Below are 23,951 nucleotides of genomic sequence, written 5' to 3' on the forward strand. Positions count from 1 at the left end.
AAATGGCAGAGAAAATCCTACCTGTGTTCTCTTCTAGGGCTTCTATGGTTCTAGGTCTCATTTTAAGTCTTTAACCTATTTTGAGTTTATTGTGCATGATGTGAGAAATTGGTCAAGTTTCATTCTTTTGCATGTGGCTATCCAGTTTGTTCAAGAGACTTTCCTATTGCATCTTCTTGTCTCCTTTGTCAAAGATTAATGGACCATATAATCATGGGTTTCCTTTTGGGTTCTATTCTGTTCCTTTGATCTATGTGTCTATTTTTGTGTCAGTACCATAGTGTTTTGATTACTATATATTTGTTGTATATCTTGAAAATGAGGATTGTGATACCTCCAGTTTGATTCTTTTTCAAGATTACTTCAATTGCTCCAAGTCTTTTACGGTTCCATACCAGTTTCAGGATTATTTGTTCTAGTTCTTAGAAAAATGCTATTGATATTTGATAGGGATGGCATTAAGTCTTTAGATTGTTTTGGGAAGTATGGATATTTTAACAATATATATTCTTCCAATTCATGAATATGAGATATCTTTTCAATTTATTCTTGTCATCTTTAATTTCCTTCATCAGTGTTTCATAGTTTTCAGGGTACAGGTCTTTCACCTTCTTGGTTAAGTTTATGCCTACATATTTTATTATTTTGGTGCAATTGTAAATAGGATTTTTAAAAAATTTCTCTTTCTTCTACTTTGTTATTGTTGTATAGAAATGCAACTGATTCCTGTATATTGATTTTGTATCCTTCGACTTTACTGAATTCATTTATCAGTTCTGGTAGGGTTTATTGTAGGGTTTTGTTTTGTTTTGTTTTGTTTTGGTGGCATTGTTAGACTTTTTAATATATAGTATCATGTCATTTACAAATAGTGAATGCTTTACTTCTTCCTTACCAATTTGGATGTCTTTTTATTTCTTTTTCTTGTCTGATTGCTGTGGCTGGAACTTCCAATATTATATTGAATAAAAGTGATAAGAGTTGGCTATCCTTGTCTTATTCCTGATGTTAGGGGAAAAGTTCTCAGTGTTTTACCATGGAGTGTGATGTTTGCTGTTTTTTCATATATGGCCTTTATTATGTTGAGGTATGTTCCCTCTAAACCTACTTTGTGGGAGGTTTTAATGATGAATAGATGCTATACTTTGTCAAATGTCTCTTCTGCATCTATTTAAATGATCATATAGTTTTTATTCTTTCTCTTGATTATGTGTGTATCACATTGATTGATTTATGAATATTGAACTACTCTTGCATCCCATGAATAAATCCCACTTGATTGTGATGCATGATTTTATTAATGTATTGTTGGATTCAGTTTCCTAGTATTCTGGTGAGGATTTTTGCATTTATAGTCATCTGAGATATTAACCTCTTTTTTTTTTTTTTTTTTTTTTTTTGTAGTGTATTTATCTGGTTTTGGTATCAGGATAATGCTAGCCTCATAGAATAAATTTGGAAACTTTCCTTCCTCTTCTTTTTTTTTGAAATAGTTTGAGAAGAATAAATATTAACTCTTCTTTAAATGTTTGGTAGAATTACCTTTGAAGCTCTCTGCACTCTGGACTCTTATTTGTTGAGAGTTCTTTGATTACTGATTCCATTTCATTACTAATATTTGGTCTCTTCACATTTTCTGTTTCTTCCTGGGTCAGTTTTAGAAGGCTTTATGTTACTAGGAATTTATCCTTTTTTTTTCCCCCGAGGTTGTCCTATTTGTTGGCATAAAGTTTTCATAATATACTCTTCTAATCCTTTGTATTTCTGTGCTGCCAGTTGTTATTTCTCCTCTTTCATTTCTGAATGTTAGAGTTTGTTTGATTTCTCTCTCTCTCTCTTTATGACTCTGGCTAAAGGTTTATTAATTTTGTTTTTCTTTTTAAAGAACTGGGGCCTGGTTTCATTGATCTGTTCTACTGCTTTTTGTTTTGTTTTGTTTTAGTTTATATTTCATTTGTTTCTGCTCTAATCTTTATCATTTCCTTCTTTCTACTGGTTTTGGGTTTTGTTTGTCCTTCTTTTTCTAGATCCTCTAGGTGAAAGATCAGGTTGTTCATTTGAGATTTTCCTTACTTCTTGGATTGGTCTTTATTGCTATGGAACCACTTTTCTTGTATCTTAAGGGTTTTGAACGGTTGTGTTTTCATTTTCTTCTGTATATACATATATATTTTTTATTTTCTAGTTGAATTCTGGGTTGACCCATTCATTGTTTAGGAGCATGTTATTTAACCTCCATGTATTTTTGTTCTTTCCAGATTTTTCTTATTGTTGATTTCTAGTTTCACAGTGCTGTGGTCAGAAAAGATGTGTGGAATGACTTCAGTCTTTTTTAATTTGTTGAGGCTTCTTTTGTGGCCTAATATGTGATCTATTGTGGAGAATGTTTCCTGTGCCCTTGAAAAGAATGTGCATTCTGCTGCTCTAGGATGGAATATTCTGAATATATCTGTTAGAGCCCTCTGATCCAATGTGTCATTCAAAGTCACTGCTTTCTTGTGGATTTTCTTTTGGTTGACCTGTTCAGTGGTGTGCATGGAGTTTTAAAATCACATACAAACATATATACATACATAATACAATAATGATTGTATTTTAGAAATATTTTATTTATTTATTTGACACAGAGAGATCACAAGTAGGCAGAGAAGCAGGCAGAGAGAGAGAGGGAAACAGGCACCTTGCTGAGCAGAAAGCCTGATGCGGGCCTGGATCTCAGGACACTGAGATCATGACCTGAGCCGAAGGCAGAGGCTTAACCCACTGATCCACCCAGGTGCCCCCAATAATGATTGTATTATTATCAGTGACATATTTATATTTGTTATGAGCTGCTTTTTTGTATTTGGGTGCTCCCACATTGGGTGCATATTTACAGCTGTTATTTACAACTGTTATATCTTCTTGTTGTATTGTTCCCTTTATGATTATATAGTGTGTTTCTTTGTCTCTTGTTACAGTCTTTGTTTTAAAGTCTATTTTATGTAAATATTGCTACTCCGGTTTTCTTTCAACTTCTATTTGCATGATAACTGATTTTCCATCCCTTCATATTCAATCTGTAGATGTGTCTTTAGGTGTGAAATAAGTCTCTTGTAGGCAACATTTGGATAGGTCTTGTTTCTTTATCCACTCTGTCACTCTATGTCTTTTGATTGGGGTGTTTAGTCCATTTATATTCAAAGTAAATATTGATAGGAATGTATTTATTACCATTTTGTTATTTGTTTTTTTTTGTTGTTTTTGCAGTTTTTCTCTGTTCCTTTCTTCTCTTGCTCTTCTCTCCCATGGCTTGCTGATTTTCTTTAGTGATACACTTGCATTTCTTGCCTTTTTTGTTGTTATTGCTTATCTATTACTGGTTTTTGATTTGTGCGTACCATTAGGTCTGTATATAATATCTTATGCATATAATGGACTTAATTAAATTGATGACCCTGTAAATCTGAACCAGTTTTTACTCCTTTATCCCCACATTTTAGGTATACAGTGACAAATTTTATATCCTTTTATTTTTTGAGTTGCTTGACTGATTTTTATAGATAAGATGAATTTTACTGCTTTTGTGCTTCCTACTTTTCTTACACCTACTTATGTCTTTTCTTTCCACTCAAAGAGTCCCCTTTAACATTTCTTGTCAGACTGATTTAGTGGTTATGAATTTCTTTTACTTTTAAAAACTCTTTACTTCTCCCCCTTTTTTTTTCCCAGCAATTTTTTTTTCTTCTTTCTTTAAATTAACATATAATGTATTATTTGCCCCAAGGGTATAAGTCTGTGAATCATCAGGCTTGCACATTTCACAGCACTCACCATAGAACATACCCTCCCCACTGTCCATAACCCAGCCACCCTATCTCTACACCCCCACCTCCCAACAACCCTCAGTTTGTGTGATGAGTTTATATCTCTTTCTTCTATTCTGAACAATAGCTTTGGTGGATAGAGTATTCTTAATTAGAGGTTTTTTTTCTTTTAACACTTTGAATATATTATACCACTCTCTTCTAGTCTTTCAAGTTTCTGCTGAAAAATCAGCTGATAACCTTATAGAGACTCCCTTGTATGTAACGTTTTCTTTCCCCTTGCTGTTTTTAAAATTCTCTCTTCATCACTACTTTTTGCCACTTAAGTTACTAAGTGTCTTTGTGTGGAACTCCTTGGGTTGATTTTGTTGGGAGTTGTCTATGCCTATTTGTTCCAGATTTCTGTTTCCTTCCCCAGACTGGGAAATTTTCAGCTATTATTTCTTCCCCCTTTTCTCCTTCTGGTATCCCTATATTTAAATGTAACTGTGCTTGATGGTGTTGAAGAGTTCTTTAAGTCATCGTCGTCATTGTCTTCTTCTTCTTCTTTTTATTATTATTATTATTATTATTATTATTATTATTTCTGCTCTCTCCTCTTCAGCTTGATTGCTTTCTATTACTCTGTATTCTGGGATGCTGATCTGTTCTTCTGCTTCTTCTAGTCTACTATTTATTCTCTCTAGTGTATTTTTACTTTCAGTTATTGAGTTCTTCATCTCTGATTAGTTTTTCCTTATGTTTTCTATCTCTTTGTTAAGGGTTTCACTGAGGTCCTCTATTATTTTTTTCCTTTATGAGTATTACTTTCAGTTCTCCAACAGGCATATTACTCACCTCTATTTCATTTAGCTCTCTTCCTGTGACTTCGTCCTGGTCTTCATTGGGACAATAGCCCAATATTGGGACAATATTCCCCTGTCTCCTTTTGTCTAACTATTTGTGCTCCTTTTTTAATTTTTTTTTTTTTTACGATTTCTTTATTTGATAGGGGAAGGGGCAGAGTGAGAGAATCTTTCAAGCAGACTCCCAGCTGAGCATGGACCCCCAACATAGGGCTTAATCCCATGTCCCTCTGAGACCTTAACCTAAGCCAAAACCAAGAGTTGGACACTTAACTGACTGAGCCACTCGGGTCCTCCTGTTTGGGCTCTTCCTAAGTGTTAGGAAAGTTATCTGCATTTCTTGATCTTGAAAGTAGTGGCCTTATGAAGAAGAGATCCTGTAGTGCCCTGCAGGGCAAAGTGCCTTCTTCACCAGAATATGTTACTTCATGGGTATCTCCTATGTGTGTTGAATGTGTCCCATTTCTTTGGCTGAGCCACTTTTGCTTTCAGCCCCATCTGTCTTTGCCTATTGTGGACAGTGATTGGTACCTGTGTTGTTATTGGGTCAGTTTGGGTCTGCCTTGGTCTTGAGATGTGTCAGACCAGGAATTTGTCAGAGATGCAGTAGAACTGATTAGCAATGTGCTTTCTTATGTTGTCCCTTGAGAAGGTTTATTGGTAGTTAGTGCCTGCATTCAGACCAGATGCCTGCCCCCAACCCACTGGGGGTGGTTTTGCAGGAGAATGTGGGGGTGGAACTTACAGTGTTAACATGCTTCATGCAGGAGTGTTGTGGGAATGGACCTTGAATTGCTTTAGAAAACTGCAGCAGGACTAAAGGGGTCATGTCTACAGGAGAACACAGGGGTGGGACATGCTGCCAGCAAATTAGGTGAGAGTGGTCATGCTGTGCTGGTTCCCACAGGTGTTCATGTATCTAGGCTGGGGAGCAGGAGAGGGAAATTGTGCTTGTCAGTTCCTTTGTCCCTGGAGAAGTCTCTTAAAGATGTCTGCTCCTTTAGCACATTCTCTGAGATTAGTAAATAAATCTTCCCAGGTACCCCAGACATTTTTCAAATTGCTACTTCTAGGCTGTATCTCTACAGAGCTATTTGTTGTGCTGTCTCTTTAAGGGCAGGGAATTGGTTTCCTCTGTCCCTCTGGCTCTCCCAGAGTGGAGTCTGCTGATTTTTAAAGTTCCAGGTATTAAACCCCTATCATAAGAACTCAGAGAATTAGTCCCCTGTGGTTTCCAAAACCAAATGTTATGGGGATTCATCTTACTTGTGTGGGTTTCCCAGCCCGGGGTGCTTGTTGTGAGGGCCTGTTCCTTCTCTTCATGCCCATGGCTTCCCTTCCTCCTTGGACAGTCCCATGGATCCATTTAGCCTCTGCCATGTCTCTACCCTTCCTATCCTCTTCAGTGTGGACTTTTCTCTACATTTAGCTGTCGAGATTCTGTTCTGCCAATCTTTAGGTCATTTTTTGGGTTATTTACATTGATGTGGGTATTATCTAGCTGTATCCTTGGGACAAGGTGAGCTTAGGATCTTCCTACTCCATCATCTTCCCCAGAAGTCCCATTGGATCTTTTAAAAATAACCTTAATAATCATCCTGGTTTGTAAAATAACATCCAGTGATAGTACTATCTTCGTTTCATTTGTAACAGTTCAACTTTTAGAATCATCTGGCTGGAAGATGTCAAAACCTCCCATCTGTTGTGGGCAGCCAGTATCATATATATCATAAAGGAAAACATGTTCGCGATTAGCCTTTATTCCCATGTACTGATTCTTGAAATCTACTCATGTATATTTCAATGAAGCATGATATAGATAATAAATTTTGCATTATGTATGCAAAACTATAGGAAGCCTATAAAATTATATAAGTGTGTATTTAACTTTTCTCAGCAATATTTTATTAGACAATAAACAATATCCTGGTTACTTAAATGATGATCTACTTGCTTTCCCAGTAGCACCAATTACATCTGTTCCCAGGCTGGACTAATGGGAATTTTAAAAATTGAGGGGCCCAAGACTATGAACCCTCCCATGAAACCAGTACTCCTCTCTGGGCAAGCCAGGAAAGCTGCCAACCAACATTTCCCAGTGCCCAGAACGGGTGAAGTGTAATTGGAAAAAACTGTCACCAGCACTTTCATGTTGATTTTTCCTAAAAAGCAGTGCCATTAGAAAAACCAGAATTGTATTTTCTCACTCTCACCTATGTACTATTCCAGGTCCTTAGGGGGAAATAGCCATATATTTGAAAAAGCCAGGATTGTTTTGTATGTTTGAGACCATTTTTGTTAACTTCTAGGAAACAATAGTAAAGAGGGACAGCCAGGTAAATGCACACAGACAAACCAACAGAATTATTAAGCCACCTTGATGAATGGATTTCTAGGGATTATTAACCCTTATATTTAAAAAGAAAGAATAATAATCTCATATTATATTGATAGTGATTGTTTAATAAAAATTTGGAATGCCTGGGTGACTCAGTCAGTTAAGCATCTGCCTTTAGCTCAAGTCATGATCCTAGGGTCCTGGGATTGAGGCCCAATAGAAAGGTTTTTCTTATTTCATAATATAAAAGAATCACACTGATTGCCATAAAATTAACAATGCCATGAGTTTATACAGTCCATTTGAAATGTTCTATCAATTTCAGCACAAACAAATCACCCCTTAAAATTTTTCTAAAAAATATCTGGCATTAATTTCATGCAAAAGATATGCTTTTGTAGAACTGGATAAAAATAGGGTAGATAATCATACAAACTGCTTTTTATTCTCTGAATTCTTAAAAAACTCCTTCTAATGTGAATTTGGCACACACACACCAATGTTTATACACTTCTAGCAGAAGAAGCTATAGGAACAATTTTGAAGATCTATGTCCATTATTCACCTGAATCTAATGTAACATGGTGTTTCAACTATACTCAAATAAAAAAAAAATTTTTTTTAAAGAGAAGGAAGTTTAGCACACAGATCAATTCACTATTGGCTGCAACAAAGAGCCCTAGAGTGTGAGTATCAGTGCAGGCAAGATTGAGCAATGGGTTCAGATCATACCTAGAGTGATGTGTAATGTTACGGCTAATCAGAAGCTGAAGAGGATCTGTGTGGTTGCATAAAAAAAGTCTCCCACCTACACCGCTCCCACTAGCAGGCCACACATCTGTCAGTTCATGATGGTTGTATAATGCAAGGGCTTGCAAATGGCCCCATAACGGTGGTAGGCCATCACACTAAGTAGGATGACCTCAGCAGCTCCAAAGAAATGTTCTCCAAAGATTTAAATCATACACCCATTGAATAGAATGGTCTTTTATAGAATAAATCTATAATCGGTTTGGGCGTATTTATAGAGGAATAGCAGGCATCCATAAAGAAGAGATGGGCTAGAAAAAGGTACATGGGAGACCCCAGTGATGGGCTGGCAGAGATGGTGACTATAATGAGCACATTTCCTACCATAGAAACAATGTATATGACAGAAACTGGAACAAATATAATTTTCTTTAAAAAAAAAAAAGGGTGATAACAAAGTCAGTGTGTAGCGCATGTGGCTTTTTATCTTGGGGTTATGAGTTCAAGCCCCATGTTGGGTGTAGAAATTACTTAAAAAAAAAATCTTAAAAAAAAAATCCCTATGTCCATTGTAGTTACTCAATAAAATTTGCTAGGTGACTAATCAAAAATACATCTGGTAAATTTTTCCATTTTGAATAAGAAGCAGTTAAATAGAGAGTAGCACTGTCTTGACAGTATATGTGACCATCATTTAATGCAATGGTTTTTATTCCTTTAGGAAAAAAACAAGCACTGAGGTTGAAATCCCTGAGAAGCTGGAAAAAATCAAGCTCACTTTGGCTGAAAATGAAGACCATGAAAAGCTGCAATTTAAAATACAGGCTTTTGAAGACAAAATAAATGCTGAGAGCAATACTCCCAGCTCTATCAGAAGATACAGTTTGGGCCAATTTTCTAAGGAAGAAAGAAAGGACATTAGATTTAACAGGTATAAGCTTTGCTTGACTGGTTTTTTAAAGTATGCACTTCATGTTTGCTAGAAATTATGTCATCACACTGTTATGGGGTGGTTTTTAAATATCGTTCACCTATAGCACTCAGCGTCCCATCTTTTCATAAATGAAATGGCATTCACCATGCTTCCGTTATCCAAAGATGCTTACTTTATTTTTTATTATTATTAAAAGGAGAATACAGATGGAAAACAAATCTACGGCTTATTTTTTAAAAATACTTTAAATGTAGATGTGCTATATAGGTCTTTTAAAGATTTTATTTATTTCTTATTATTTTTTAAAATTGTTTCAATTTATTTATTTTCAGAAAAACAGTATTCATTATTTTTTCACCACACCCAGTGCTCCATGCAATCTGTGCCCTCTATAATACCCACCACCTGGTACCTCAACCTCCCAACCCCTGCCACTTCAAACCCCTCAGATTGTTTTTCAGAGTCCATAGTCTCTCATGATTCACCTCCCCTTCCAATTTACCCCAACTACCTTCTCCTCTCTAACACCCCTTGTCCTCCATGATATTTGTTATGCTCCACAAATAAGTGAGACCATATGATAATTGACTCTCTCTGCTTGACTTATTTCACTCAGCATAATCTCTTCCAGTCCCGTCCATGTTGCTACAAAAGTTGCGTATTCATCCTTTCTGATGGAGGCATAATACTCCATAGTGTATATGGACCACATCTTCCTTATCCGTTCGTCCGTTGAAGGGCATCTTGGTTCTTTCCATAGTTTGGCGACCGTGGCCATTGCTGCTATAAACATTGGGGTACAGATGGCCCTTCTTTTCATGACATCTGTATCCTTGGGGTAAATACCCAGGAGTGCAATTGCAGGGTCATAGGGAAGGTCTATTTTTAATTTCTTATCTCCACACTGTTCTCCAAAGTGGCTGCACCAACTTGCATTCCCACCAACAGTGTAAGAGGGTTCCCCTTTCTCCACATCCTCTCCAACACATGTTGTTTCCTGTTTTGTTAATTTTGGCCATTCTAACTGGTGTGAGGTGATATCTCAATGTGGTTTTAATTTGAATCTCCCTGAGGGCTAATGATGATGAACATTTTTTCATGTGTCTGATAGCCATTTGTATGTCTTGATTGGAGAAGTGTCTGTTCATATCTTCTGCCCATTTTTTGATATGTTTGCCTGTTTCGTGTGTGTTGAGTTTGAGGAGTTCATTATAGATCCTGGATATCAACCTTTTGTCTGTACTGTCATTTGCAAATATCTTCTCCCATTCCGTGGGTTGCCTCTTTGTTTTTTTGACTGTTTCTTTTGCTGTGCATAAGCTTTTGATCTTGATGAAGTCCCAAAAGTTTATTTTCGCTTTTGTTTCCTTTGCCTTTGGAGACATATCTTGAAAGAAGTTGCTGTGGCTGATATCGAAGAGATTACTGCCTATGTTCTCCTCTAGGATTCCGATGGATTCCTGTCTCACATTGAGGTCTTTTATCCATTTTGAGTTTATCTTTGTGTACAGTGTAAGAGAATGGTCGAGTTTCATTCTTCTACATATAGCTGCCCAGTTTTCCCAGCACCATTTATTGAAGAGACTGTCTTTTTTCCACTGTATATTTTTCCCTGTTTTGTTGAAGATTAATTGACCATAGAGTTGAGGGTCCATATATGGGCTCTCTACTCTGTTCCACTGGTCTATGCATCTGTTTTTATGCCAGTACCATGCTGTCTTGGTGATCACAGCTTTGTAATAAAGCTTGAAATCAGGTAACGTGATGCCCCTAGCTTTATTTTTGTTTTTCAACATTTCCTTAGCGACTCAGGGTCTCTTCTGATTCCATACAAATTTTAGAATTATTTGCTTCAGCTCTTTGAAGAATACCGGTGGAATTTTGATCAGAATGGCATTAAAAGTATATATTGCTCTAGGCAGTATAGACATTTATTTGTTTGTTTATCAGAGAGCAAGAGAGAGCACAAATAGGCAGAGAAGCATCCAAAGGGAAAAGGAGAAGCAGGCATTACACCGAGCGGGGAGTGTGATGTGGGGATCGATCCCAACACCCTGGGATCGTGACCTGAACCGACGACAGACACTTAACTGACTGAGCCACCCAGGCGCCCCTATAGATGTGCTATTTTGAGAATGACTGTCAAAAGCCTCTCTTGTTTTCTGATGAAAAAGCAGAAGCAAATGTAGGGAAAAAAGAATATAAGTATGTAAGTCTACTATTTTCCAGTTAGTTTTGCCATGAAATTGACTTTTTAATGTCTGTTTTTGGAGGTAGCCTGGATCTTCAAAGATTTGGCTTACTATGTAACTTGTTGCTGATCTATGTTTTTATCAAATCTGTTAATAGCACCAATTCTCAGTTTCACACTCTAGAGGAAGTCATTTTTCCCAACTGTTATTATCCTTTATTTTCCTTCTCAGTGAGTTCTAGCTCAGCTTCTTTACCTGTCTTGGCTTTTTGTATTGTAGGTCAAAGAGTTTGGCTTTGCACACAGCACTAACGAAGAACGAGAGTTCAGATGATGAGGAAGTAGTAGAGAGTGAAGATAAGCCAACTAGCTTCTTTCTTTCAGAAACAGAACCACTTCGCCAAGGAAATGATAAGTTGCCCTTTAAGACAAACTCTGACAGATCACAGCTGGGAAATTCTTCAGTTTCACACTCAAGTATTATGCATACAGAATCAGAGAATTTGCCAGAAACAGTTAAAGAAAACTGCCAGGAAGAAACTCCAGAAACAACTGCAAGTCCTGTAGAATACCAAGATAAGCTCTACTTGCACTTAAAGGAAAACTTCAGTAAAGTAAAAGCATATGCTATGGAAATCGGAAAGAAGATTCCAGTCCCCGATCAGTGTACTATTGAAGGTATGTGCTCTGAACACCCTAAATGTGAGAAATTTCAGACACCCCTGGGTGGGGGAAAGTCTTAAATCATAAAAATTACCATACCCTGGATTTTTTTTGCAAAACAGATAGTTTGAAAACAACCTCACAATATTTTAATTGCTTTTCCCACCAATAAGGTCAATCATCTTTTTTATTTCTATTTGAATCTACTTAGGTGCACTGAAGTTCACCGACTCCAATTTTATTCAAACCTCAAAATCTATTGTTCCTGGTTCTCTGTCCCCAGTGTTTAGGAAACTCCTGGAAGGGTCCATGTTCACTAAAATAGGCTCTGGGGTAGAGGTCCAGTCAGAGACATTTTCCCAACCACGTAAGCATGCAAGGAAGCTAGACACAGCAAGGAGCTTCAAGAGCTTTTTCTCCCAATCATTTAGCAGCATGTATGAAGGAGCTACTGTGTGCCAGGTACTGTGCTAAAAATTCACCTTTGTGTGGGATTTGGCTGTGACCCAAAGTGACACAATCTTTGGCCTCTTGGAGAAAAATCATAGTCAGGAGATGATATCTGTCAGGAACCAGTGAGAGTGTGAGCTAGTCAGAAATCAGAGAACAAAGAAAAAGATGCCAGGAAACGGGACTTCCCTCAGGTGCACAATTTAAGGAGGTGCCAAAAAAACCTCAGTAACATTTTAAGCAAAGACAGGATCAGTATGTCTTGCCAAGCCATACTGGAGCAGAGGCTAAAGGATCAAGAGGTAATATTGATCATGTTTCCATTTATAATTTTGATCTCTTGTTTCATCATGAACTTTTTGCATTCATTTTCATTTTTTAAAAATATTATTTGTTTTGGGCACCTGGGTGGCTCAGTGGGTTAAGCCGCTGCCTTCGGCTCAGGTCATGATCTCAGGGTCCTGGGATCAAGTCCCGCATCGGGCTCTCTGCTCAGCAGGGAGCCTGCTTCCTCCTCTCTCTCTCTCTCTCTCTCTGCCTGCCTCTCTGCCTACTTGTGATCTCTCTCTGTCAAATAAATAAATAAATTCTTTAAAAAAAATTATTTGACTACTAAATTTTCTCATACTTCTTGAGTTTTTGTGCCCTGTTCCTGGAAGAGATGATGGGTTTGAGGCACAGATACTTAATATGAGTGTTGGATAGTTAAGTATAGCAAGACTTAGGAATAACTAAAATCAATAAAACTCAACACAAACTCTGCACAGTTTTGCATTTCACTAATACTCTGTGTATTTAAAGCACAGGTTGAAGAATATAATGTAAAAGAGGTTAAATGAATTGCCCAGCTTAAGAGAGGAAGTCTGTAGCAAATGTAAAGTCAGACATATTTGCATCTGCTAGAATGGTTCTGTTTTTTAAGTTTAGCTTAAAGCGTTGAAGCTGTGCTGTGTGGTGAGTTTTAATCTTGTGAAAATGTGTGGAAGTCCTGCAGTTACTTGAAGCATCTAGTTGTCAAAAATTCATGCTATTTCTTATTGCCTTGAATTATTTTGGGAGTTTGAGAGTGACTTGGATTTTTTTTTCCAAAATATTGACTGAATCCATCATCTTTCCTAAAAACAAACAAAAATCAACAGGTATTTTCTTTTGATGTTCCCTACTGGGAATGGCGCATGCATATATATATATATATATACATATATATATATATATATTTATAATATATTTATATATATATTTTTTGAGTATACATTCTTTTTAAGTTGACATTTTGGAATTTGTTCACATTTTTGTAATTTCCTGGAAAATTTCTTGCACAGAGATATGTGGGAGGGATTAAAGATTTATATGACTCACTATAAATACATCCAGTGAGAAAGGACTCATGCTGACTGCAGGGGACGTGTTGTTATTATTCCCGAGATTGCGTAAACCATTCGGAGAATGCCAGCAGTCATCTGGCTGACACAGTTTTGCTTGCTGTCACGAGATCACTCAGCTCAACAGTATCACATTTCTATCCTTAAAATTTTATTGAAGAAAGATTCAGGCTTAGAAACTGTGTTATGTGTTTTTGGTGTAAAAAAGGCACATTTGGCCTTTCTTGCTGAATTATGCAAAGTAATCAAGAAACAAAAAACCACTTCCACAACATTTAGAGTTAAAAAGACAAATAGCCATCAGGAAACAACAACAACAATGTAGTAAGAATAATTTTAGACTGATGTCATAATGTGTATACCATAAGAAAAATGATAAAACAACACTTTAAAGAAGTTCTTTTGGTATCGTTTTGAATCGTATGAAAAAAAACCAATACTGACATCTGACTCCCTTACTTTGGCCTATAAAAACATCACTCTCGTAAGGTTCAACCTAATACTGTAGTAATAAACTGTGTTGAAAGAACAGGAACCTCACAAGTCAGAGTCCAGCAGAATTCAGTATGAGGTGAATCAAGGTCACAAATGCCATTCTTATCCTCAGTCAACCATCCTGATATTGCATGCTGTTAATCAGAGAGGGGGCAGGCAATGGGGTCTAAATACAGCAGCACAAATCTATCATCGTGTCTGGAAAAATTGTCAAACCCCCAGTCTTCCTGAGGTTAGGTCAGCAGTGTCATTTCAGCTATGAAAGAGCCTGTTATTCCCAAGTCAGTGATTCTCTCCTGAGCCCTCGAGGCCTCTGATGTGGGTGCAGGTTAGCCAACTCTGGAAAGTCAGGTATTCATAGTTAGAGTAATTGTCTGACATCACTGCCTGATTATATTTACATGCAAGACTGAAGGAATTTAGTTCATCAGCTAAAGGGCATTTTAAATATCCGAATCACTAGAATTCCTTTATGTGAACAAAAATGATTTAAGGCTAAAAAAAAAAAAAATCCAAAAACGCATGATATTGAAATAAATCCTTGAAAATCTGGCCCATCACCGGTGTTGTATAAAGGATGATATAAAAGCTTACAAGAACCCATCAATGTGGCTTTGGTGTGCTTTGAAGTATTCCCTGATTGGGTGAAAATACATCCCATCTGTAGAGCATATCAGCAAGTCTGACTTGCAGAAAGCTAATTTTAAAGCTAGTAATGTCGTCCTTTCTCTAATAGACTGACAGAAGGTGATTTTTCAACTTGAACAGATATGAGAATATACAAAAATAAAAGTTCATTATAAATACCAAGAAGCAGGTGCTGTTTCATAATTAATCACAAAATAATTTTTTAATTGAAATTTTGCATGTAGTCAAGTCCAACCGCATGCTGGGACAACCAAGGAGGAAAGGCAATCCAGTCCTTACCTCTCTCTCCTTGGTTGGTCTAATCTGGAGGGTGATGTAACATTCATTCATGGAGTGGTTCTGGAGAAAGGGTCTTTCTTTTTTAAAATGGAGTGGTTTAGTCACGGAATTAGGATCATTTATCCTTGAGGATATTTATTTTTACATTTTTTTCTATTTTAATTCCAATATAGTTAACATACAGCGTTATATTAGTTTCAGGTATGCAACATAATGATTCAGCACTTACATATATCACCCTGTACTCATCACAATTATACTCCTAAATCCCCATCACCTATTTCACCCATCCCCCCACCCGCCTCCTCCCTGGTAACCATCAGTCTGTTCTCCATAGTTAAGAGTCTGTTTCTTGTTTTTTCTCCTCTCCCTCTTTCTCTCTCGTTCCTTTGCACGTGTGTTTTGTTTTTTAATTCCACATATGAGTGAAATTGTATGGAATCTGTCTTTCTCTGACTGACTTAATCTGCTTAGCAATATACACTGTAGTTCCATCCATGTCATGGCAAATGGCAAGACTTCATTCTTTTTGTGGCTGAATAGTATTCCACTATATATATACAGTGGAATATATATATATATATATTTACCACTGTATACAGTGGTAAATATATATATATATACCACTTCTCCATTCATTGACTAAGGAACATTTAAGCTGCTTCCATAATTTGGCTATTGTAAATAACACTCCTATAGTCATAGGGATGCATTTATCACTTTTAATCAACATTTTTGTATTTTGGGGTAAATGCACAGTAGCACCACTGCTCAGTCATAGGGTAGTGTTGTCTTTAACATTTTTTTTTTTTTTAATTTGACAGAGAGAGAGATCATAGGTAGGCAGAGAGGCAGGCAGAGAGAGAAGAGGAAGCAGGCTCCCTGCTGAGCAAAGAGCCCGATTCAGGCTCAATCCCAGGACCCTGAGATCATGACCTGAGCCGAAGGCAGTGGCTTAACCCACCGAGCCACCCAGGAGCCTCTGTCTTTAACATTTTTTTTTTTTTTAAGATTTCATTTGTTAATTTATTTGACAGAGAGAGAGAAAGAGAGAGAGAGATCACAAGTAGGCAGAGAGGCAGGCAGAGAGAGGGGGGGGGAGCAGGCTCTCCGCTGAGCAGAGAGCCCAATGTGGGGCTTGATTCCAGGACCCTGAAATCATGACCTGAGCCGAAGGCAGCAGCTTAACCCACTGAGCCACCCAGGTGCCCCTGTCTTTAATATTTTGAGGAACCTCTGACATTTTTCCGCAGTGGCTGCACCAGTTTGCATTCCCACCAACAATGCAAGAGGTTTCCTTTTTCTCCATCTCCTTGCCAATATTTGTTTCCTGGGTTTTTTATTTTAGCCATTCCAACAGGATCTGAGGTGATATCTCATGTAGTTTTGATTCACATTTTGCCGGATAATGAGGGATATTGAGCATCTTTTCATGTGTCTATTGGCCATCTGGATGTCTTCTTTGGAAACATGTCTTCATGTCTTCTGTCCATTTTTTTTTAAACTTTTAAAAAATTTTTATTTATTTATTTGACAGACAGAGATCACAAGTAGGCAGAGAGGCAGGCAGAGAAGGAAGCAGGCTCCCTGCTGAGCAGAGAGCCTGATGCAGGGCTCAATCCCAGGACCCTGGGATCATGTCCTGAGCCGAAGGCAGAGGCTTTAACCCACTGAGCCACCCAGGTGCCCCTCTTCTGTCCATTTTTAAATTGGATTATTTGTTTTTGGGATGTTGAGTTATATATTTATATATTTTTATTCTAACCTTTTATCAGATATGTCATTTGTAAATATCTTCTTCCATTCAGTAAGGTGTCTTTTACTTTTGATTGTTTCCTTGACTGTGCAGAAGATTTTTATTTTGTTGTAGTCAAAATAAATTTTGATGTAGTCAAAATAAATTTTTGATTTTGTTTCCCTTGCCTCAGGAGACATATCTAGAGAAATGTTGCTTCAGCTGATGTCTGAAACATTAGTTCCTATATTCTAGGATTTTTATGGCTTCAGGCCCCACATTTAGGTCTTTAATCCATTTTGAGTGTATTTTTGTGTATGGTGTAAGAAAGTGGTCCCATTTCATTGTTTTCCACGTAGCTGTCCAGTTTTCCCAACACCATTTGTTGAAGAGACTGTCTTTTTCCCATTGGATATTCTTTCCTACTTTGCCAAAGATTAATTGACCATGTAATTGTGGGTTTATTTCTGGGTTTTCTATTCAGTTCTATTGATCTATGTGTCTATTTTTGTGCCACTACCATACTGTTTATGATGATTACAGCTTTGTAATAGGGCTTGAAATCTGGAATTGTGATACCTCAGCTTTGCTTTCCTCTTTCAGAATTGCTTTGCCTTTTCAAAGTCTTTTGTGGCTCCACACCAAGTTTAGTATTGTTTCTTTTAGTTCTGTGAAAAATGCTGTTGGTATTTTGATAGGGATTGCATTAAATGTATAGATTATTTTGGGTAGTATAGACTTTTTAACATATTTGTTTTCCTAATCCATGAGCATGGAATGCCTTTCCATTTCTTAGTGTCATCTTTGATTTCTTTCATCAACGTTTTATGGTTTTCAGAGTATAGGTCTTTCACCTCTTTGGTTAGGTTTATTCCTAGGTATCTTGTTATTTTTAGCGCAATTGTAAATGGGGTTGTTTTCTTAATTTCTCCTTCTGTTGCTGTATTATTGGTGTAGAGAAATGCAACAGATTTCTGCACCTTGATTTTATATCCTCCAACTATACTGAATTCATTTATCAGTTCTAGTGGGGTTTTGGTGGAATATTTTGGGTTTTTGATATGTAATATTGTGTCGACTGCAAAATTTCTTACCAATTTGGGTGACTTTTATTTCTTTTTGTTGTCTGGTCTCTAGGACTTCCAGTAGCATATTGAATAAAAACGGTGAGAGTAGACATCCTTATATTATTCCTGATCTTAGGGGGAAAGCTCTCAGTTTTTCCCATTGGATATGATGTTGACTTCAGGTTTTTCATAGGTAGCCTTTATTATTTCAAAGTATGTTCACTCTAAACTTACTTTGTTGAGGGCTTTTACAATAAATGGATATTGTACTTTGTCAAGTGTTTTTCTACATCTACTGAAGTGATTGTATGGTTTTTATCCAGCCTCTTATTAATGTGATATATCATATTGATTGATTTATAAATATTAAGTCACCCTTGCATAGCAGGAATAAATCCCACTTGATCATGGTGAATAATTTTTTAAAATGTATTGTTGATTTCAGTGTGCTAGTATGTTGTTGAGAATTTTTGCATCTATGTTCATGAGTGATGTTTGCCTACAGTTCTCTTTTTTGTGGTGTCTTTATCTGATTTTGGAATCAGGGTGATAAGGACCTCCTGAAATGAATTTAGAAATTTTCCTCCTTCTTATATTTCTTAGAATAGTTTCAGAAGAATATATATTCCTCTTTAAATATTTGGTAAACTTTACCTATGAAGTGGTCTGGTCCTAGGCTTTTGTTTGTTGGGAGATTATTTTTGTTTTTATTTTTGTTTTTTTTATTACTGATTCAATCTCCTTGCTGGTAATCAGTCTGTTCAAATGTTCTATTTCTTCCTGCTTTTGTTTGGTAGGCTGTACTTTCCTAGGAACTTATCCATTTATTCTAAGTGGCCTAGTTCTTTGGCATATAGCTTTTCATGATATTCTTTTCAGTTATTTGTATTTCTGAGGTATTGGTTGTTATTTTCCTTTTTCATTTGTGATTTTGTTTATTGGAGTTGGCTCTTTCTCTCTCTCTCTGATGAGTCTGGCTAAAAGTTTATCAATTCTGTTGATCTTTTCAAAGAACCAGCTCCTGGTTTCATTGATCTGTTTTATTTATTTATTTATTTATTTATTCTTAGTTTCTATATCATTTATTTCTACTTTAATATTCATCATTTCCTTCCTTCTACTGGTTTTGGGTTTTATTTGTTCTTCTTTTTCCTAGCTCCTTTAAGGTATAAGATTAGGTTGCTCATTTGAGATTTTTCTTGCTTCTTGAGGTAGGCCTTTATTGCTATAAACTTCCCTCTTGGAACCACTTTTGTGGCACCTAGAGATTTTGGATGGTTGTGTTATCATTTTCTTTTGTCTCCATATATATTTTTTAATTTTCTTATTGAATTCTTTTTTGACCCATTCATCATTTAGGAGCATGTTATTTAACCTCCATGTATTTGTGTTCTTTCCAGATTTTTCTTGTCCTTGATTTCTAGTTTCACAGTGTTGTGGTCAGAAAAGATGCGTGGAATGATTTCAGTCTTCTTGAATTTGTTAGACTTGTTTTGTGGACTAATATGTGATCTATTGTGGAAAATGTTTCCTGTGCCTTGAAAAGAATGTGTATTCTGCTGCTTTAGGATGGAATGTTCTGAATATATCTGTTAGATCCCTCTGGTCCAACGTGTCATTCAAAGTCACTGTTTTCTTGTTGATTTGCTGTTGGATGACCTGTCCATTGATGTACATGGAATGTTAAAGTCCCCTACTACTATTGTATTACTATCGATGACATATTTTATATTTGTTATTAGCTGCTTTTTTGTATTTGGGTGCTCCCATGTTGGGTGCATAAATATTTACAATTATTATATCTTCTTATTGGAATGTTCCCTATGAATATATAGTGTCCTTCTTTGTTTTTTGTTGCAGTTTTTGTTTTAAAGTCTGGGGTTTTTTTGTTTTTGTTTTTGTTTTGAAGATTTTGTTTATTTATTTGACAGACAGAGATCACAAGTAGGCAGAGAGGCAGGCAAAGAGACAGAGAGGTGGAAGCAGGCTCCCTGCTGAGCAGAGAGCCTGATGCGGGGCTTGATTCCAGGACCCTAAGACCATGACCTGAGCCAAAAGCAGAGGCTTTAACCCACTGAGTCACTCAGGTGCCCCTTGTTTTTGTTTTGATATAGGTATTTCTACTTTGGCTTTCTTGTCACTTCCATTTGCATATAAATATTTCCTTAACCCTCCACTTTCAATCTGCATGTGTCTTTAGGTGTGAAGTAACTCTCTATAGATGGGTCTTTTTTCTTTTCTTTTTTTTTTGAAGGAACTTTTATTTTATTTTTTTATTTCTTTTCAGTGTAACAGAATTCATTGTTTTTGCATCACACCCAGTGCTCCATGCAATACATGCCCTCCTTAATACCCACCACCTGGCTCCCCCAACCTCCCACCCCCTGCCCCTTCAAAACCCTCAGATTGTTTTTCAGAGTCCATCGTCTCTCATGGTTCATCTCCCCCTCCAATTTCCCTCAACTCCCTTCTCCTCTCCATCTCCCTATGTCCTCCATGTTATTTGTTATGCTCCACAAATAAGTGAAACCATATGATAATTGACTCTCTCTGCTTGACTTATTTGACTCAGCATAATCTCTTCCAGTCCTGTCCATGTCACTACAAAAATTGGGTATTCATCCTTTCTGATGGAGGCATAATATTCCATAGTGTATATGGACACATCTTCCTTGTCCATTCGTCCGTTGAAGGGCATCTTGGTTCTTTCCACAGGTTGGCGACTGTGGCCATTGTTGCTATAAACATTGGGGTACAGGTGGCCCTTCTTTTCACTACATCTGTATCCTTGGGGTAAATACCCAGAAGTGCAATTGCAGGGTCATAGGGAAGCTCCATTTTTAATTTCTTGAGGAATCTCCACAATGTTCTCCAAAGTGTCTGCACCAAATTGCATTCCCACCAACAGTGTAAGAAGGTTCCCCTTTCTCCACATTCTCTCCAACCCACGTTGTTTCCTGTCTTGCTAATTTTGGCCATTCTAACTGGTATAAGGTGGTATCTCAATGTGGTTTTAATGTGAGTCTCCAGCATCCGTTCCTAATTAAAACACTTCAAAGTATAGGGATAGAGGGAACATTCCTGAACTTCATAAAACCTATCTATGAAAGACTCACAGCAAATATCATCCTCAATGAGAAAAAGCTCACAGCCTTCCCGTTGAGATCAGGAACATGACAAGGATGCGCACTCTCACCACTCTTGTTCAACATAGTATTAGAAGTCCCAACAACAGCAATCAGACAATGAAGAGAAATAGAAGGTATCCAAATTGGCAATGAAGAAGTCAAACTCTCTCTCTTCGCAGATGACATGATTCTTTATATGGAAAACCCAAAAGACTCCACCCCCAAACTACTAGAACTCCTACAGCAACTCAGTAACATGGCAGGATACAAAGTCAATGTACAGAAATCAGTGGCTTTCTTATACACTAACAATGAAAATACAGAAAGGGAAATTAGAGAATCGATTCCATTTACTATAGCACCAAGAACCATAAGATACCTGGGAATAAACCTAACCAAAGAGGTAAAGGATCTGTACTTGAGGAACTACAGAACACTCATGAAAGAAATTGAAGAAGACACAAAAAGATGGAAGATCATTCCATGCTCTTGGATCGGAAGAATAAACATTGTTTAAATGTCTATACTGCCTAGAGAAATCTATACTTCTAATGCCATTCCTATCAAAATTCCACCAGTATTTTTCAAAGATCTGGAGCAAATAATCCTAAAATTTGTGTGGAATCAGAAGAGACACTGAATTGCTAAGGAAATGTTGAAAAACAAAAATAAAACTGGTGGCATCATGTTACTTGATTTCAAGCTTTACTACAAAGTTGTGATCACCAAGACACCATGGTACTGGCATAGAAACAGACACATAGACCAGTGGAACAGAGTAGAAAGCACAGATATGGAACCTCAACTCTATGGTCAAATAATCTTCAACAAAGCAGGAAAAAATATACAGTGGAAAAAAGACAGTCTCTTCAATAAATGGTGCTGGGAAAATTGAACAGCTGTATGTAGAAGAATGAAACTCAACCATTCTCTTATGCCGTACACAAAGATAAACTCGAAATGGATAAAAGACCTCAATGTGAGACAGGAATCCATCAGAATCCTAGAGGAGAACATAGGCAGTAACCTCTTCATTATCAGCCACAGCAACTTCTTTCAAGGTATGTCTCCAAAGGCAAAGGAAACAAAAGCGAAAATGAACTTTTGGGATTTCATCAAGATCAAAAACTTCTGCACAGCAAAGGAAACAGTCAACAAAACAAAGAGGCAACCCCCGAAATGGGAGAAGATATTTTCAAATGACAGTACAGAGAAAAGGTTGATATCCAGGATCTATAAAGAACTTCTCAAACTCAACACACACAAAACAGATAATCATATCAAAAAATGGGCAGAAGATATGAACAGACACTTCTCCAATGAAGACATACAAATGGCTATCAGACACATGAAAAAATGTTCATCATCACTAGCCATCTGGGTCTTATTTCTTTATCCACTCTATCACTCTATGTCTTTTGATTAGAGTGTGTAGTCCATTTATATTCAAAGTAAATTGATAGGAATGCACTTATTACCATTTTCTTATTTATTTTATGGTTGTTTTTGTAGTTTTTCTCTGATCCTTTCTTCTCTTTCTCTCTTTCATGGTTGCTGGGTTTTTGTTTTTGTTGTTGTTTTTAGCAAAATACTTGGATTCTTTTGTCTATTCTTTGTATGTCTGTTATTTTTTTTTTATTTGTAGTTACTATTAGGTTTGTATATAACATCTTCTGGATATAGCAGTCTATATTAAGTTCATTATTGTTTAAGTTCAAACCTATTCTTTTCTTCTTTAGTGAGAGAGAAAGTGAGTAGTGACAGGGAAGGCAGTGGGAGAGAGAATTCCAAGAAGTTTCTATGCCCAGTGTGGAGCCTGATACAGGACTTGATCTCGTGACCCAAGCTCATGACCTGAGCCCAAATCAAGAGTGGGTCACTTAACCAACTGAGCCACCCAGTTGCCCCCCAAACCATCCTTTACTCCTCTCCCTCTCATATTTGAGGCATATGGTGTCATATTTTATATCCTTTTATTTTGTGAATACCTTGACTGATTTTTTTTTTTTTTTTACAAACATGTTTATTTTTATTTCCTTTTTGGTTCTTATTTTCATTCTCTCACTTATGGTCTTTCCTTTTCACTCAGAATCACCTTTAATATTTCTTGTAGGCCTGATTTAGTGGTCATGAACTTCTTATTTTTTTGTTAGTCTGAGAAACTGTTTATTTCTATTTCTATTCTGAATGATAGCTTTGCTGGATAGTATATTCTTGGCTATAGATTTTTCCTTTTCAACACATTGAATATATCATGCCACTGGTTTACAAATTTTCTGCTGAAAAATCTGCTAATAGGCCTATGAGGTTCCCCTTGTATGTGACTATCTTCTTTTCTCTTGCTGTTTTTAGAATTTTTTTCTCTATCGCTACTTTTAACATTTTGATTATTGTGGATTAAAGGACCTCCTTTGGTAGAATTTACTGGGGGAATTTCAGTGCCTCCTAGATTTGTAAATCTGTTTCCTTCCCCAAATTTGGGAAATTCTCAGCTATTATTTCTTCAAATAAATGTTCTGGCCTCTTTTCTTTCTCTTCTCTTTCTATGATCCTTATAATTCAAGTTATTACACTTGATGGAGCTACTGAGTTCCCTAAATTTATTCTCATTTCACATAATTCTTTTTTTCTCTCATTTGATCAACTTGATTACTTTCAATGACTCTGTCTTCTAGATCATTAATTTGTTCTTCTTCTTCCATCTTGTTTACTCCATCAAGTCTATTATTAATTTCATTTATTATGTTCTTCATCTCTGTTGGCTCTTTTTTATCTCTGTGTTAAGTGTCTAGCTGATGTCCTCCACTCTTTTCTCAAGTCCAGTGAGTATGTTTATGATCGTTATTTTAAATTCTCTATTGGGCATTTTACCTATATCCATTTTGCTTAGGTCTCTTCCTGTGGTTTTGTCCTCTTCTTTCATTTGTGGCATATTCTTCTGTCTCTTCATTTTGCCTCTCTCTGTCTGTTTCTGTGTGTTTGAAACTCAGCTTACTCTTGAAGTTAAAAAAGTTAAGAAAGTCTCTTGCCATTTAAAGTGGCGGGCAGAAAAGAAAAAAAGTGGTGGGCAGGGCTGCCTGGATGGTTCAGTGTGTTAAGCCTCTGACTTGGGCTCAGGTTATGATCCCAGGGTCCTGGGATTGAACTCCACATTTGGCTCTTTGCTCAGCAGGGAGTCTGCTCCCCCCCACCCCCACCTGCATCTCTTGTGATCTCTGTCTGTCAAATAGATAAATAAAA

At 36.8% G+C, this 23,951-nt stretch overlaps 1 protein-coding gene across 6 annotated transcripts in view; it reads left to right on the forward strand.

Moving 5' to 3' along the window:
- The window catches only part of VEPH1 (ventricular zone expressed PH domain containing 1), a 250,115-nt gene that overhangs the window by 132,948 nt on the left and 93,216 nt on the right, over window positions 1-23,951 (forward strand). For all 6 annotated transcript variants that reach the window (XM_059391671.1, XM_059391670.1, XM_059391669.1 and 3 more), the window contains 2 exons: window positions 8,461-8,670; window positions 11,145-11,542. In XM_059391671.1, the coding sequence (XP_059247654.1) occupies window positions 8,461-8,670; window positions 11,145-11,542 (608 nt within the window). The remainder of the gene's footprint in view (window positions 1-8,460; window positions 8,671-11,144; window positions 11,543-23,951) is intronic.

This window comes from Mustela nigripes, chromosome 2 (genome assembly GCF_022355385.1).
Source record: "Mustela nigripes isolate SB6536 chromosome 2, MUSNIG.SB6536, whole genome shotgun sequence".
In the NCBI taxonomy this organism is placed as follows: Eukaryota; Metazoa; Chordata; class Mammalia; order Carnivora; family Mustelidae; genus Mustela; species Mustela nigripes.